Source organism: Hermetia illucens, chromosome 4, assembly GCF_905115235.1.
Source record: "Hermetia illucens chromosome 4, iHerIll2.2.curated.20191125, whole genome shotgun sequence".
Lineage (NCBI taxonomy): Eukaryota > Metazoa > Arthropoda > Insecta > Diptera > Stratiomyidae > Hermetia > Hermetia illucens.
Window position 1 is genome coordinate 104,700,803 of NC_051852.1, and position 18,144 is coordinate 104,718,946.

Consider the following 18,144-nt stretch of genomic DNA (forward strand, 5'->3'; position numbering starts at 1 on the left):
TTTAGCCCTCTACGTAAGTAAGCCATCGAAATATGCCAATCGTATGGAGAAATTGAGACAGATTGTAAGCAAACCTTGATCAATCACATTTAATTAGGAGATCAGTGCTATCAAGCAGATAGACCTTTCCCAAATCCAGTTGATATTGTAGTAGAGCGGAATAACTCCCGCCGTACGGAGAATGGTTGTGTAAATAAATTATATGCACGAAATAGATCCGTCTCATCTCCATTAAAATTGGACCGAGTTTATTCAAATATAATCTTTTACTTTAAATCTCATTCCTCAATGGGTGCACCAAACGAAAGAATTCATTTGTACCTATGAAACTTTTTGTTTGACAGATTTTTTCGATTTCATGATTTTTTTCATTTTTATTTATTGCATATTTATCTTAAGAGGCAAATTGTAGATTTTAACTTTATTACTTGAAAACTTTCTAAAAAGACTACTAACAATCAAGTTTACGTATGTAATGCATTCACAGCATGGCTGGTCAATATGTTCGTAGCGTTTCTTGTTTTATTTCAAAACACTTTATTTTGTCTTTTGACAAAAAGTTTACAAACGTTCGAAAAAACTTTTTCTGCTCCATAAAACTGTGAGGATTTGTGTTTGAGTAAGTTTTTGAAATATAGAATCCAGGGGTAGCAAAAATCAGCATTTTCTTAAGGCTTAAGGTTGATGAAGCAGCTCGAAACATTTGCGACGTTTGCGGAAATTGCATCATCGCGTCAACAGCACGGAAATGCTTCCCAAAATTAGATAAGTCAGAAACCAGAAGCTTAGCGCTTCAGATATGGAAGGTCTTGTTGATTTTTTATGTAAGAATATTTAGCTACATGATGATTTCACCTCTATATAGCTCGTAATGAATTTACGTTGAATATGCCCGAAATTGTACCAATTAATCCTCCAGGTTGGCGGTTAGGTAGGATTGGCAACCCTACACGGAAAACCAATGTTACGAAGCCACAGAAGCATCGGACAAGATAGATTTTAAAACGACGAACCCGACAACGGAATATCGATTCGCGCATTTTCTCATGGAACGTGCGCTCCCTGTACAGAAATGGGGCTGCTCAACAGCTAGCCGATACCCTGTCCCAATACAAGGCTGATGTAACAGCGCTGCAAGAGATGCACTGGACAGAGACCGATTTCCTGGAAGAAGAGCTACTACATCATATGTTATAGCGGTCATCAAGTAAACCATGTGCTCGGAGTAGGTATCTTAGTCAGCAAAAAAATGAAACCTTTTGTTATCGGCTTTGAAAGCTAGGCAAAGGCTAAGCAAAAGGTTATTCACTCTACGTTTGCGAGTTAAATTTAGAAATATAAGCGTCATAAACGTTCACGATCATACAGAGGAGTCTGCAGAGTCGGAGAAGGATACCTTCTATGAGAGAGTTGAGCGGACGCTCGAAGCCTATCCCAAGTGTGATATCAAAATTATACTTGGAGATTTCAACAGTCAAGTAGATTATTCAGTTAGCAATATCGCAGCAGTATTCAGTTAGCAGTATCGCATGAAATGGTTGTTGGAAGTACCTGATTTGCGCGGAAAGCGGTCCACAAACATACGTGGGCCTTTCCAGACGGGACCGGAAACGCCGCCACCTCTCAGCCTTGACGAATATGAGAACATATAGGGGGGCCAATATAGACTCGGATTACTATCCCATTGGCATAGTGCTCCGGGCTCATTACACCACCGCCTAAAATCCTCTCTGACAATCAGGTGAGAGTGAACACTGAAGCCATCCACAACACAACCCTCCGCGACACCTATAAGAGGGAAATGGATGCTGCAATAACCGCAGTCAATCTTCACGACCACCTGAAGACCGTTATCATTGATACGGTCACAAACATACTTGGCCCCAACCGCAAGAAAAATCGGAACGGCTGGTTCGACGATGAATGTAAGCTAGCAACGAAACCGAAGAATGCTACATACCGAGCAATATTGTATTCTCAAAGAACGCGGGCACGTCCGCACAACGAACTGCGTAGAACAGAGAAACAACTTCACATCCGGAAAAATTAAGCCTGAGAGATCCAACAGATCTGTGAACTCGAAAAGTAGAGGGAACAACCGCACCAGGCGAGTTTTACCAACAAGTCGGATGAAGCCTTATATACCTCGATGCTCATCATCATCAACAACGGTCTAAGACAATGTCCTATCATGCGTCCTCTTCAACCTGGCCTTGGAGAAAGTGATTCGCGATGCAGACGTAAATGCGAAAGGCATCATCCTCTTTAAGTCCACCCAATTACTGGCCTGACGATATTGACATTATGGGAAGAACAACCCGAGATGTACAATCTACCTTCATCCAGATCGAACAGACGGGGCGAGTTATCGGGCTGCACATAAATGAAGGCAAGACAAAGTACATGCTGGCAACGTCAGCGTCAAAGACCAAAAAACGAACAACATCGAATCGCACTGGCCAAACGAAAACAATAAAGATAGGGGACTACAACTTTGACACCGTTGAAAATTTCTCTCTATTGGTCGAAAATAATAGCCGATAACAGCTATAACGATGAAATCCACGCACGGTTGTTGGTTGCCAACAGAGCATATTTCAGCTCACAAAAACTGTTTCGCGTGAAACGTCTCACCATAGGGTCAAAGCTCTGACTGTACAAGACTATGATCTTACCAGTCCTTATGCATCCTCTTAGACCAGGGTTCTAAGCAAAAAAAATACAAACTCTTAGCCGCTTTCGAGAGAAGAGTCATCCGAACATTTTTTCGGCCCCTACATGAGGATGGACGATTTCGTACCGCACATAACGACGAAATCTATGACCGTCTGGTTGTGGGTAAAATCCGATTAACAGGTTGCGGTGGGCGGATCACTTAATTCATATGGATGAGGATAAGCCAGCCCGGAAAGTCTATAAGGGCAATATTTATGATGAAAAAAGAAGACGAGGCAGACCCTTCCTGACATGGAGGGATAGTGTAGGTCAGGACGTCAGACAGCTCTTAGGGATATCGAATTGGTGGACCTCGGCGCAAAACCGGTATGTCTGGAGTTCCCTACTAAGGCAGGCCTAGACCGGATACCGGTTGTTGCGCCGTTGATGATGATGATGCCCGACATTTAATTCGACTTGGTACTGACACTATCTCGTGGGGAGTAATAATTTGAAGTGAAAGAATCAGCTTCGGCCTGCTATATCAGTAGTAGCAGGATTTCCACCAAACTTTCCAGTATGAGGCTCCTTATTTAACTATCTTACTGAAACTTTTACGGAGCTAAGAAGTAAATTAAAAGTCCAGTAAATTTTCAAAATATAATGACATACTACTATTAGATTATTGTATTTTAAATGTCGAATTGCACAAGGGAGTGAAGTTAGTTGCGATTTTGATGTGGAAAACTGCCGCTAGGTGGCACTAACATCGTTGAATAATAGAGTATAAATAGTCCTGCATTTGATCAAGGTGTCATTCCAGTTCTAAAATTAAATTTCGTATGAATAGGAGTAACCGTTTCTAAGGAAATTGGTGACGGACAGGCAGTAATAAGATTGCTTTCAACAAAACCTTAAAAATGCAGCTTCGATCTCGGCGGCACGGGCCGTGCCAGAAAACTTTCAAAATTCGACAAAGATTTCTCAAAGCACATTTGACGGGCACCAAACGAGTGATGAATTGGCCGAAAACTCAACTGTGGTTGTGTAACAGTGATTAACCATCTTCATTGTCTCTCAACGTAGCAACTTTTCTTGTACGGAATGAGAAATAGTGCCTATAAGTCAATATGAGACAAAGAGAAGAAACTCCAACACCGAGAGTTAAGCAGCACATCCACGCAAAGAAGACCATAATTTTCGCTTGGTGGAACCGGAATTGTATAGTGCTTTGGGAGATGATTGAAAAAACAGTACTGTCAGCAAGAAGCTATAAATTGCCCAGTTTCATCGTGTAAATGAAACAGTTCAGCTGAAGAGACCAGACCGACAAAATCATACCATACTGCTTCATGACAAAAGTCAAAAGTACACTCCAAGAGCTCGAATGGAGAGTTCTTCACCATTCGTTATATTTTTCAGATCTTGCGCCAAAACATTTCCATCTTTTCCGCTCCCAAAAGCTGGCCCAACAACTTCTTCGACACAAGAGCGGACAATTTTTGTCGGAAGATGGAAACAGGTAGTGGGAAAATACACTTCAGGGGATATATTACTAATTATTTTATAGTCACAATGATTGCTTTTTGTTCAAATAAAGGTTTTTGAAAAAAACAACCAACATACATATATCCAATAGTTAAATAAGTATTGTTTTTTATGTAACTCATTTAATTATTATGATTTTAAATATGAAAAAAAATCAAATATGATTTAAATCTTGAATTTTATAAAAAAAATCGCATGATGTATAGGGCCTACAAATAAGTTCTGTCGGTTTTTTTGTTAAATTTGAAGCTTTATTGTGAAAAATTGGTTATACATTCATTGTTCAAAGTATTGCCCATTGCTAGCCACAACTTTCTTCCATCTTTCAGGCAATTCATAGATACCATCGCGCCAAAAATTGGCCGGCTTGGCCGCTATCCACTCATCGAGCCATTTTTTGAGTTCCTCGTAATTGGAGAAGTGCTGGTCAGCCAGGCCATGCTGCAGCGACCGGAACAAATAGTAATCAGAAGGAGCAATGTCTGGAGAGTACAGCGGGTGGGGTAAGACTTCCCATTTCAACGTCTCTAGATATGTTTTAACGAGCTGTGCAACATGTGGACGAGCATTGTCATGTTGCAAAATAACTTTATCATGCCTTTGCTGGTATTGCGGCCGTTTTTTCTTGAGTTCGCGGCTCAAACGCATCATTTGACGTCGGTAGAGGTTGCCCGTGACCGTTTCGTTCGGTTTTAGCAGCTCATAGTATACCACACCCAGCTGGTCCCACCATATACACAGCATGATCTTCTCACCATGAATATTCGCTTTGGCCGTCGATGATGAGGCATGGCCGGGGTATCCCCACGTTGCCCGACGCTTGGGATTATCGTAATGGATCCACTTTTCATCGCCAGTAACTATTCGATGCAGAAAACCCTTCCTTTCTTGTCGTTGGAGCAGTTGTTCGCACGTGAAAAAACGGCGTTCGACGTCTCTTGGCTTCAGTTCATACGGAACCCAATTTCCGACCTTTCGGAACATTCCCATTGCTTTTAAACGGTGGTAAATGGCTTGCTGAGTGACTCCAAGTGTTTTTCCAAGTTCTTCTTGCGTTTGCGATGGATCTTGGTCGAGCAATGCCTCTAATTCTTCATCTTCAAAAATTGTTGGCCGTCCGGCGCGCTCTTCGTCTTCCAAGTCAAAATCGCCACTTTTAAACCGTCCAAACCACCTCTGACACGTTCGCTCAGATAGAGCATGGTCACCATAAACTTCCACCAAAATGCGATAACTTTCGGTTGCTTTTTTCTTCATATTGAAATAATGAAGTAGAACTCCCCGCAAAAACACATTATTTGGTACAAAATTGGCCATTTTCGTTGAAGAAAAAAATATTGTTGTTTACACTTCAATTAAATAATTTATACTGACGTTTGTGCCTATTGACAGTAGCTTTCCCATGAATGTTTGGAAAGGTGGTTCAATGGAATAAAAAACAAGCTACGCCATCTATTGTGAAAACCGACAGGACTTATTTGTAGACCCTATAAATCATTGATTTAAATCGATCAACCCTGTCTGTTGTAATTGGCACTTAACAACTACGTGTCTAACTTCCCTTGTATTAAGCAATAATAATTCACTAATCGGCCTTGCTGTAAGGGAATTCAGTCCAATATTTCTGGCAAATGGGATTTTTTCTCCTCAATGTGTTTATTTTGGTTTATATCTTCTACTCTTTTTCTACAGAAAATAAAAGTAGATTGAAAAAAATATGAAGTAATGTTTTCGGTTTTTGGCCATATAGGAACGGAAAAATATGCGCAGAAGTTTATCACATACAATAAAGCCGGGTCCACACTGGACGCGCAGCGCCGCGCTGATCTGCGCAACTCTTTCGTGTACCGACATCGACTAGATCGTGTTCATTAGTGCACGGGATTGCAAAATGTTGCGCGGATTGTCATCTTAACTGACTGCCCAGGGCTGTACAGCGCATCCATTTCCTGTTCGGCGCAGCGCAGCGCGTCCCGTTTGGACCCGGCTTAATTTGAACACAAAAACTTTATACCAGAAGCACCAGCTCCCGGTATTTCGATTTGTCCAAAAATTGAACCCAAATTGATATTATTTTATAATTTCCGAAAAAGGGAGAAAATGTATGAACAAACTACTCTAAAAGCAATGAGTAACGAAACATTTCCACCAGTAATTTGATTTTGGAAGTTTCTACTTGAAAAAGACACCCCGCACTGATCGACCAATTACGAAAGAGGTGATAAAAAGTATGGATTGCTGAGAGAATACATATCGAAAATTGGAACTGTCAAGAAGCTCTGTAAGTGAGTGTCATATAATCTGAATGTAACCAACGAAATTATTCTATTGAATTTGTGCATGTAGTAAGTGCTGAAGCCTTTCAAAAACAGGCAAATGCTAAAATGAATGTTACTGAAGATGAGAAATAAGAAATAAGCGATATGAACCTTGGAATGGTAACAGAACCAAAACTAGACTAGAAGAAAATTATGCCCTATGGATTTTTCCAGCTTGATGAAACAATGAGCTCAATAAAATTGAAAATCACAAGTCTCCGTTGAATTTGATGACATATCAGCAAACTTAGTAAAATGGGGTGGCGACAAACTTGATCAAGAATGAGAAACGAAAATCAGAGGCCCATATAAACCAGGCTTAGCCCTAGAAATATCAGCAACCGATTAGATATTGTAAAAAAATCGAACGTCGAATACCTCTAATAGCAGAGACAGATGAATTTGTATGTCATGTAATAATTCAACATCCTTTCAAATTTGATAGATGACCATAATCACAATACATCTATGTGTGTTGTAATTCTGCTTTGATAGGAATTGGCCTCCAGAACTTTGGCGACCGGAAAATTGTATGATTGAACTAAATATTTGCACCCTACTCGACAATGTTATCGAAAATGTGTGCACACTCCTCAACAACGATATCGAAAATGGATGCAGGCTTCACGGTGTCGAAGATCCCCAGAGTGCTCGTTTCCTCTAAATTTGAGGACAAAAATTCCAGCGACCTAGGCTGTATATTATGGACCTAAGCGAAATGAGATGATTGGACTCTGAAAAAAAACCTCCTCCATTTGTAGCACTGTGATTTTGTACTCTGGAGAGTTTAATGGTTCCAGACGCAAATTCAATGTCCGACTGTTGCTGATGGCTTTTGATCTGGAGTCGGTTTTTGATACCTTCAATGTAAGATTTTAGTTCATGTTAAGCAGCACTAATGGATGTTCAATATAGAGAATAAGGCTTTCTATGACCAACTATGTAGTTCAAGGCTTCCTAAAGCCGCCCACCCTTGCTCAGGCCTCATCATCGGCAGCACACAAAGTGAGTTAGTTTTCGAGAGAACGGCAACGAACATCTAATTATATCGAACACATCAACAATAAGTTTAGGAGTTGTCTGTTGAATGTGCATAACAGAAGAAGTGCTGGCATAATCCTCGAAAGGAATCAGGATGAAGGCGGATCGATAAATATAAGGAGCTGAGAGGTATGTAGATCGCTATGAAGAGATGGGTAGCAGAAGAGTTGGAAAGAACACTTAACTACGACTCTGAATGATGACATTCAGTGAACTTATACCTCTGTTGGATAATATCACAAGCCACTGCCGCTGACGTGACGGTCTCTTTGCGAAGCTCTTCCTTGCCCTTGCCTTGCAGTTTCGGTAAAGTTTTAACTTCCACTCATTCGAAAGCCCGGAAATCTGAGAGCTTCCGCAGCGAATGAAAAGAGGAACGGGATACTCGTCAAGATTTTGAAGGGGCTTTCATTTTAATTTCTGTGCTTCCTGCAGTTGCAAAAATGGCATCTGAAGTAAGCGTGGAACTCATCAAAGAATATATCACAAGCTTGATCTATAAAGGTCTCTCTGGCTGACTTCAGGTTTTTATCGATTTCGATGTCAATAGAGAATGTATATGAAATGCTTTATGTAGGAAGGGCATGTTAAAGAAACTAGTAGAACTTGAAGTTCAAAGTGGAGCCCACCAAAATTATATTTTGTTACGGACCAATTTTCTTCTATCGGTGACAGTCCCTATGATGCCTTGATTGGAGGACCTGGAGTGCTTGTAGCGATGAGATGCTCACCACCAGAGGCGAACTAGCGAGAATATAAAAGTAGAATGCGATCGTGTTTGTGGTTTAGTAGGTAGACTGACATCTTCCACCAAATACCATTACGCTAATGACATATGCTTGCTATCCCACCGAGTCATGTGAAGTCATCGAGCAAGGAGGAAGTGACAACGTGTGGTCACACAATTAAGGAAGACAAAAACCCTATTGCTGGCTGTGCCATGTACTGGAACCCACTATCTCGGATTTGCAGGCGAACGAGTCCTAAAGCTAGCGGTGCAAAGTTGCGGAGGAAGAGTGCAAACTTCTCCTAGTCATGGGAGAACCTACCGATCACGCGCTATGACCCACATGGGAGTTGATATATACCATTGAATATCTCAGCACATCGATCGATGTGATAATACCATTCTAAATGACAAACCATGATGATGTCTGACAGTTCGTCATGTTTACTTTACACATTTTAACGTTGGATATCTTATACAGTGGATACCATTTTTTCAAAAAGGAGGTGTGAGGAAGCTCACGAATACTAAGCAGCAATAAAATGCACAACTAAATTTTAATTTCATTAAAATGTCATCAGAAAGTTTTAGTTTCTAAACGTAGATCCTAACGTATTCGCACAATTATAATAAACTGAAACTAATCTTCGTTCTGCAATATGAAAGTGAAAAGAAAACATAGGCTTAGAGCCTTTGATACCTAATAAAATGGGAACTATAAAGATTGCAATTCCTACATCGACGATTTACATTCAATTTTCCCAAATATCAAGAAACATATACATAAACGTTTATATGTAATTTTGAAGGAGATTACTCATTGATATAGAATTGGTACTGCGACATGTCATATCAATGAATAACCACGTTTTAGCGAAAAGGGATGTTAGAGAGGAAATTAATACTAAGTTAGTGATGATCCAAATGGAAATGTTGGGATTGAAGTAACCTAATTGCTAATGTCATTCATATGCATTTGAGTGAAGTAATTCAAAATCATGGGAAGAGGCACAGACCCGGCAAAATTTTATAATATGCAGCAAATAAGTGACAACCAACCTCGTTCCACTGACAACAGTTAAAAAAAACTATCACACCTCCTACTAGTCATACAAACTTCGGTCGTTGACCCAAATTCCAAGTGTTAACTCCCAAACTTCCTACAGGTCGCTGTAGAAAGCATGGAATAGTGGCTGGGCACAGTGATGCAAACAAGCCTCCCGTCCCATCGTAATGACGGAAGGGAGCCATGACAAAGAGAAAAACGCGCGCATCCAGTTCCAATTGGTCGCAACAAGGTGGACGACGAAAAGTCTAGCCACCGAAACGGAGTGTCAAATGCATACCGAATCAGTCAGAGCCCACGGGAACGCATCGTACCCAAAAAGCTAAACCAGCAGTTCTACCTGCACTACGCCCACCGATCAAGCGCTATATTTTGACGTTCTTGTTTTGACACAAATACCGCGCAGTGGGACACACGACAGACCCCAAAGTCGCCGTGCATTTCCCGCGGACTCACACTAGCCTCTTGCACTTGGTGACAGGGACGCGATGCACAAACAGAATATCCCACTTTCTATCGGGGACCACATAACTCGACCTTTGCACCGGGTTTTGCAAGCACCTAATTGCCCTTAATGAATTTCAAAGCGATACATTCTTGGAAAAAATACCTGCAGAGTCGCAGGTATTCTCTGCCTCCGAGATGCCATACTTACGTTGGCCGACTGGGTACATTTTCGCTTATCTTTCTTTCCGACTTCTCCGTGAAAATTATCTCCCACTTCACTTGCAGGTTACACTTTAGCACAATTATAGCGATATTTTCAACGGAATATATTGAATTTTCCTTTAGAACTGTATTTAATTCCGTTTTTTCTTCGATCACTAGTAAAAAGAGATTTTAAGATTTCGAGGCACAGCGGAGTTTCACTAATTTTAGTTACACGTTTTTGATCACAATGCGCTTTTCACAGAAATGATTTCGTTCTACGAAATTTTCGCTTGATGACTGAGTGTGGACTACGAAACTACAGAACTTAAAAATTCTTGCTTTTTAAACGCTAAAAATCCGATTTCCCGTGTCCGAGTTGAAAAAAATGGACCTGATTGTGGTGTGCGTGTGTTGTTAGGCGAGCGAGCACGACGACGACGCACTTCATCTTCTCGAGTGAAAGCAATGCTGCCAACCGCTACGTTCTCAATGTGTTTTGTTATTTCGCGTGCAGATGGCCAATTGGATGCCGTGTGACATTTTATAGAAAAGCGCAATTTTTTAAAAATATATTTCAAAATCAACTACCAAATTTGTGATGTATTTGCTCTTAAATGTGTGCAGCATAATTTGACCCTTGAGATTACACCTGATCACATAAACTGATGATTTTTGTTACGTATGTATACATTGCGTAGCGTATAATCACGAAGAAATTTATAAGCGTTACCACGACCTCTTGCATGTAGATAAAATCCGTATATAGGTGAGGATAATCCAGCCCGGGAAGTCGATATGAGCAATATCTATGGTAGAAAAAGAATACGTTTCACTTCCTGGAAATGACAATGGATATGTGCGACTATTCCTAGTGCCTAGATGGCACCGACACATCGACCATATATCATCGTGACTGACATATCGTCGAAAAGATAGATGACCACTTGTGCCCCGAGAATAAAACCTTTCAAACACACGCTTCACTATCACTATTAGTGACTACAATCTGTCCAGATGTGAGTGCTTTACATATCTCGCATCGATGTTCTCAACCAATGGATCATGCCTTGAAGTGTGTTAGAGCACTTCATTCAAGACCGTAATGATACCCAACAGTACACTGTATGAGGCAATGTGGTCAGCATTGCGCTCGCCCGAGATTATTACCCTGATTTGACTCAGGTACTCATTCACAGCTGAGTCAACTGGCATCCGATGGCCAGTCAGATAACAACAAATCCCTCTGCCACCAGCGAGATTTGAACCAAGATCTTTCACTACGACAGCCCAACGCTCTAACCAATTGAGCCACCCGGACATCTATATTATTACCTATATTGCTGCAGTTTCATAATACTTGGATGAACTTAAGAGGGGGTTTACAGTTAATTACTAAACATTATTAAATTATACCAGAGATCTTTCATTTGATACTCCACAAAACTATATTTAGTGAAAAAATTACTATTTTGCATATATGGAGTTGCTCGCTCGAAATCTCTCCCTTAGGTTCTCGAACATAACAATATAAAGTTGAATGCGCGGACCAACAAGCTGCAGATGTAATATATTTGAGCTTTTAACGACGATTGGCTCGGAACATTATTTTTTTTGAGAATTGCGGGGTCCTAAGTCCGCATCAACTTGATGCCCGGCGATTCTAAAAAAATTGTTTTAGCTCTGGTCATAGAGCGGGTTTACGCTCAATCTAATTCGGAGTCGTGTTGTGTTCTGCAAATTATATAAAGGGGCATTCAACATCTGCGGCCGCTTCGGTCACGATGTTCCCAAGGCAGAGGTGAGGCAACGTCTGACGATTTGCCTCTGCCCTGGTAAGAAACCGTAAAACAGTCAAAACCCTAGTGTAACTGATCCCAGCCAATTTGCACTAGGAAACTATTCCTTGCAGCCATAAGGATATATTATGTAAATTGGAACCCACTGCGTGTTCTTCTGTTCTCTAGCTAATATCCAATCGGCATATTATAGTGCTAATTCTATTCTGATTCACTTGACGATGATTTATATCAACGTTTTTCATTCCGTGGAATAGTTGTAGGGAAAGAGACAAAAATAGACTTGTTTAATACCGTCAGTAACCACCAAATCGAGGTTTTGAGTGTCAAGTTTTCTAACCTTCTCATAGTAAGATCTGTATCTGTAGTTGTAGTTGTATCTGCTGCGCACAGTCCGTTCGACGCATAAACTGCGCTAAATTCACCCTGACTATTTGACTTGAAGTCTGGAAATGCAATCTATTTAAGATATTTTCTACATCAACAAACTATGTATATATATGAAAGCAGTGCAAGAAACTAAAAGTCTACGTATGAAGCAAGTTCAGAAAGTAAGCCTACTGGATTCGTTTATGTTTAAAAAAAACCGGCCAGTTCCTTTACTCCCTTCTCCAACTTACGCTTCACTTCTTCGCTCGTTAGAAACCTTTTTGCACTCAGAGACACCTTCAGGGGAGTGAAGGCACCAAGTCAGAAAAATATGGAGAGTGGCTCAAAATATCCTCACCAAACAAAAGTTGCTTCGTAGCGTTTATCGTGTGAGGTCTGCATCGCCATTTTTAATTTTTTTTTTTTAAGGTCACACAGCATTTTGCGCGTTGATGATGTCTCCCCTTAGCCAGATATTCAATCAACATTATTGCTTTCATCATCGTCGATCATCGGCGCAAAAACCGGTATCCGATCTAGGCCTGGCCTAATAAGGAACTCCAGACATCACGGTTTTGCGCCGAGGTCCACCAATTTTATATCCCTAAAAGTTTTCTTGCGTCCTGACCTACGCCATCGCTCCATCTCAGGAACGGGCTGCCTTGTCTTCTTTTTCTAAAATAGATACTGCCCTTATAGACTTTCCGGGCTGTGTCATCCTCATCCTTAAGGATTAGGTGACCCGCCCACCGTAACCTGTTGAGCAGGATTTTATCCACAGCCAGACGGTCGTGGTATTTTTTGTAGATTTTCTCGTTATGTAGGCTACGGAATCGTCTATCCTCATGTAGGGGGCCAAAAATTCTTCTTTTCTCAAACGCGGCCAAGAGTTTGCAATTTTTCTTGCTAAGAACACATGTCTCCGAGGAATACATGATGACTGCCAAGATCATTGTCTTGTACAGTAAGAGCTTTGACCCTACGGTGAGACATTTCGAGCGAAACAGTTTTTGTAAGCTGAAATAGGCTCTGTTGGCTGCCAACAACCGTGCGCGGATTTCGTCGTCGTAGCTGTTATCGGTTGTGATTTTCGACTCTAAATAGGAGAAATTATCAACGGTCTCAAAGTTTTCGTCTCCTATCTTTATTCTTCCCATTTGACCAGTGCAGTTTGATGTTGTTGGTTGGTTGGTTTTCGGTGACGACGTTACCACCATATATTTTGTGTTGCCTTCATTGATGTGCAGCCCAATATCTCGCGCCGCCTGCAGTGAAGGCAGTTTGAACGCCTCGGGTCTTCCCATGATATCGATATCGTCAGCATAGGCCAGTAGTTGGGTGGACTTAAAGAGGATCGTACCCCTTGCATTTACCTCAGCATCACGGATCACTTTCTCGAGGGCCAGGTGAAAGAGGACGGTCGTAGACCGTTGTTGATGTCTTTATCTGGCCTCGCACTTTGGTCAGGGTCAACCTGGTCAGTCTTATCAATTTCATCGGGATACCGAATCCTCTCATGGCCGCGTACTGTTTTACCTTGGCTATGCTCTCATTGGCGGCTTTAAAGTCGATGAATAGGTGGTGCAACTGATGTCCATATTCCAACAGTTTTTCCATCGCTTGCCGCAGACAGAAAATCTGATCTGTTGCTGATTTGCCTGGAGTGAAGCCTCTTTGGTATGGGTCAATGATGTTTTGGGCGCAAGGCGCTATCCGGCCTAGCAAAATAGAGGAGAATATCTTATAGATTATACTCAGCAACGTGATACCTTTATAATTGCTGCACTGTGTGATATCTCCATTTTTATGTACGAGACAGATAATGACCCATTGCCAGTCGTCAGGCATTGATTCGCTATCCCACACCTTGAGCACAAGTTGATGAACCTCTTGGTGTAACTGGCCGCCTCCATATTTAACCAATTCGGCTGTAATTCCATCGGCTCCTGGCGACTTATAATGTGCTGCATGGTATGAGCAAATTTTTGCAATTTTTTTGCTAAGAACCCAGGTTTCCGAGGAATGCATAAGGACTGGCAAGACCATAGTCTTGTACAGTAAGAGCTTTGACCATACGATGGAAACGTTTCGAGCGAAACAGTTTTTATAAGTTGAAATAGGCTCCGTGCAACCGTGCGCGGATTTCATCGTCATAGCCGTTATCGATTGTGATGTTCGATCGGAGAAATTTTCAACGGTCAAAAAGCTGTAGTCTCCTATATTTATTGTTTTCATTTACCCAGTGGGGTTCGATGTTGTTCATTCTTTGCTTTTTGGCGCTGACGTTTTCATCATGTACTTCGTCTTGCCTTCATTTATGTGTAGCCTGAGATCTCGGGCCACCTGCTCGATCTGGATGAAGGTAGACTGTACATCTCGGCTTGTTCTTCTAATATTAATATCGTTAGCGTAGGCCAGTAGTTGGGTGAACTTGAAGAGGATAGTGCCTCTCGCATTTATGTCTGCATCGCGAATTACTTTCTCTAGAGTCAGGTTGAAGATGACCGTTGTTGATTTTGAATGATCTCGAGAGTGATCCTGCTGCTTTTATCTGGCCTCGCACATTGGTCAGGGTCAGCCTAGTTAGTCATATTAATTTCGTCAGGATACCGAATTCTCTTATGGCCGTATACAGTTTTACCCTGGCTATGCTGTCATAGGCGGCTTTAATGTCGATGAAAAGATGATGCAACTGATGTCTATATTCCAACAGTGTTTTCATCGCTTGCCGCAGAGAGAATATCTGATGTGTTGCTGATTTCCCTGGAGTGAGCCTCTTTGGTATGGGCCAATGATGTTCTGGGCGGATGGGGTTATCTGACCTAGCAAGATAGAGGAAAATATCTTAGAGATGGTACTCAGCAACGTGATACCTCTATAAATGCTGCACTGCCTGATACCTTCCTTTTCATGTGTGAGACAGATAATGCCTCGTTGCTAGTCGTCAGGCATTGATTCGCTGTCCCACACCTTCAGCATTAGTTGATGAACCACTTGGTGTAGTTGGTCGCCTCCATATTTAACCAATTCGACTGTAATTCCATCGGCCCCTGGCGACTTGTGGTTTTTCAACCGGTAGATTGCTCGGATTGTTTCTTCTATGCTTGGTGGTGGCAACATTTGTCCGTTGTCTTCATTTGGCAGGACCTCCAACCCGCCGATATTTTGATTTTTGAGCAGATCATCAAAATTCTGAACTCATCGCTCCAATATGCTCATTCTGTCGGAAATCAAATTTCCCTGTTTGTCTCGGCAGGATGAGCATCGACGTGTAACATATAAGGCTTCATCCTGCTGACTTGTTGGTAAAACTTCCGTGCCTGGTGCGATTGCTCCCTGTACTTTTCGAATTCACAGATCTGTTGGTTCTCCCAGGCTTCTTTCCGTCTGTGAAGTCGCTTCTCCGATCGACGGAGCTCTTGGTAGGCATTTGCGCATGCCCACGTTCTTTGAGAATGCAACATTACTCGGTATTCCTTTATTACCCTAAAACATAATTATGATTATAACCATATAATCTCGAGATCATGCCCACTTTCTGTTTATAATCGTTATCATAATCGAGATTTCGAACTCTACCTGTAGGAATATTGAAATGAATTGAATGAAATTGAAATGAATACGGCATATATTGAGAGCCGTTAGTTGGTTTATTATACTCCTATTGAGAATTGAAGCGCCTTGTCAGAAACTAAATTAATCGTACAGAATTGGAAACATTTTTCCAAAATGATCAGTTGAGGGAAGCTCACTTTGCGAAGATATCCTTGTGCATGTCCTTCAATATTTTAAGAACCAAACAATTTTCGTGTCGTTTCAAGATTAATATCCCATTGCACACGATACAATTTTTACCACTTTACTCTTTAAAAGATGTAAAAGCTTTGAAATAATGAGTATTATCGTCTATTTCTTTACATCTGCTTTGTATAAATTTCAAGTTAACTTTACATTTTACCGGCGATACTTTGTCTTTACTTCACGAATAATTCAATCAATATTTGGCTACATAATTTTCTGAGCTGATTTGCTAAGCTAAGCTAAACGCGATAGGTTCTCATTACCCACATGCCAAACCATTTCACATTAACTTTGATTGAATGCTTGGATGACTTGTGTATCTCGAAACACTACTTTGCAGGAATCATAAAATAATAAATTCATTTCTTTAATTCCCAAAAATCCCTCCTCCGTTGCCCATAATCCGGGAATCTGCAAAACAATTTTAACAACTAAAAATATTTTATGACTTTCTGATTTCTTCTTGCTTATATTGGCTACGGTATAAGGTAGTAAGAAATATGCAGCGATTGAAAAAAATAAAGTTCAATTTAAAGATTCCCGCGCTACGCGATAATATTCGATGGATGAAGCATCGCAGCCAACATTTGAAACTCCAACAGAAAGAAACATGACATTTTCCCCTACATCAATTGTGAACATCCTCTCCCTAGAGAACTTCTGACAACTTGTAAAATGTCGATACCAGCGAGTGGTGCGCTTCGCAGATCTGGCGGAGTTGTTTCCGCTATAGGAAAACAAGTCAAATTAATTAACTTAAAAGCCGTGAATAGGATCACTGTAACTTTCGATCCCTTCTCTGAAAATGTCAAATCAACCAGGTATGTAAACACCTCGCACTTAACCTCGCTGCAATCCGTTCCGGCTAAGTTTTTGACTGTACAGGACAATGCTGGCGGTTCCACTTTGGCTGTGAGAATTTATTTTTAGCTGCAAAATTTGAACGCAAGCGCATTCTCTAATGAGGACAAATGTGATATATGAAAGTATAAAATGATGACGAACAAATGGTTGGTGAAGGTGGAGTTGAAAAGCGAATGAAAGTTGTGTGAAGAAAATTCCGGAAATTTGGTTACTTACCGTAAAGTTTGCTAAACTTATTGAGCGCATTGTTGAACTCGATTGCTGCCGTGAATTCAGTGAAAGGTAATGCATGAATTTGTGCTGCTGGAGTGCCAGGTGTCAATTCGCGTTCTGTCGACATATTCACAAGGTTCTGGCCACAGGTCTAGAACTCTGTAGAGCAATTTGTGCGCCGTGAAATCTGTAAAACCATATGTTCATAAGAAATTAATATAGAAGATGAATTGTTTTTAAGAATTTATGTATTTAAAGTTAAATGCTTAAGCCCAACTCCATTTTCTCGTTATAGGGACTTTCTATTCTTCCTCTCGATACCTCGAGTCGCCCAAACAAATCCAAAGTGCCTCCTGAAAACTGAAGTAGTGTGCGATCGGCAACCATCCGAGATCAAATTCTCTTTGATCCCTCCAATTCAAGGTATAAAGGATCAAACTAACATTTTGAAGAAAATTTCACAAATTTTCCAATATGTCTTTAGAGCAAATCAAAGCCAAAGAAATTCGCTTCCAAAGCGACAACCTCACATGCTTGGAACTCCTGCAACTTTGCAATAAGCACATCACAGCTCTTGCACCGAAAGAAGACGTCACAAACGTTATACAGACGAAATCAGAAAAGAAAACGTCTGGCGGGGCCGGGAAGAAAGGCGCGAAGCGGAAGTAGAGTCCAAAACTATATGTAGGCTAAAATAAGCTAGTATCGTTATACAGAGACAGTAAAAAAGCTCCGCATAATGCCAAAGAAAAATCGTGGGCACTTGGAAATTATCGAAAGGTTTTACTACGATATTCCAGCATTCACAGATATCTTCACCGAGGAATCGTTCTACGCGTTTGCCTTTTGTTTTGTATGCGGAACAATAATTGTGGCTTTCATTCTGTCTAGATTTATTACTATAAAACCTTTGGATTGAAATGTGATTTGAAGTGAAACTGTACGGAAAAATGAAATAAATGTGAAATGTATGGTGCACGCATAAAATCGTGTTTTTCACTACCGTCCTGTTTTTTTAATTTTGAACAATGAAAGTTGGAAACTGAGTTCTTAATCCTTTCGACCCCATAGTTGCTTATAAACAATGGAACTAAC

At 40.9% G+C, this 18,144-nt stretch overlaps 3 protein-coding genes across 10 annotated transcripts in view; 2 read left to right on the forward strand and 1 right to left on the reverse strand.

The window, feature by feature from the left end:
* LOC119653764 (protein argonaute-2) overlaps positions 1-18,144 on the reverse strand; it is a 68,078-nt gene that overhangs the window by 13,773 nt on the left and 36,161 nt on the right. For 4 of the 8 annotated variants that reach the window (XM_038058750.1, XM_038058749.1, XM_038058748.1 and 1 more), the window contains exon 2: positions 17,053-17,236. In XM_038058750.1, coding sequence (XP_037914678.1) covers positions 17,053-17,176 — 124 coding nt within the window. In that variant the 5' untranslated portion in view covers positions 17,177-17,236. Of the gene's footprint in view, positions 1-10,010; positions 10,447-17,052; positions 17,237-18,144 lie in introns of those variants that run through there. The other 4 variants (XM_038058753.1, XM_038058751.1, XM_038058752.1 and 1 more) reach the window with 3 other exon arrangements.
* Positions 16,602-17,863, forward strand: LOC119653765. Its single transcript, XM_038058754.1, has 3 exons — positions 16,602-16,793; positions 17,345-17,472; positions 17,534-17,863. The coding sequence occupies exons 1-3, from the start codon at positions 16,648-16,650 to the stop codon at positions 17,716-17,718; spliced, it is 459 nt and encodes a 152-aa protein (XP_037914682.1). The 5' UTR covers positions 16,602-16,647; the 3' UTR covers positions 17,719-17,863.
* Positions 17,756-18,051, forward strand: LOC119653767. Its single transcript, XM_038058758.1, has one exon. The coding sequence runs from the start codon at positions 17,789-17,791 to the stop codon at positions 17,966-17,968; it is 180 nt and encodes a 59-aa protein (XP_037914686.1). The 5' UTR covers positions 17,756-17,788; the 3' UTR covers positions 17,969-18,051.

Coding starts and splice junctions, on each gene's coding strand:
- LOC119653765 (XM_038058754.1), top strand. CDS start 16,648: ATGTCGATACCAGCGAGTGGTGCGCTTCGCAGATCTGGCGGAGTTGTT. Junction 16,794..17,344: donor GAAAATGTCAAATCAACCAG/GTATGTAAACAC, acceptor TTCTCGTTATAG/GGACTTTCTATTCTTCCTCT. Junction 17,473..17,533: donor TTTGATCCCTCCAATTCAAG/GTATAAAGGATC, acceptor ATATGTCTTTAG/AGCAAATCAAAGCCAAAGAA.
- LOC119653767 (XM_038058758.1), top strand. CDS start 17,789: ATGCCAAAGAAAAATCGTGGGCACTTGGAAATTATCGAAAGGTTTTAC.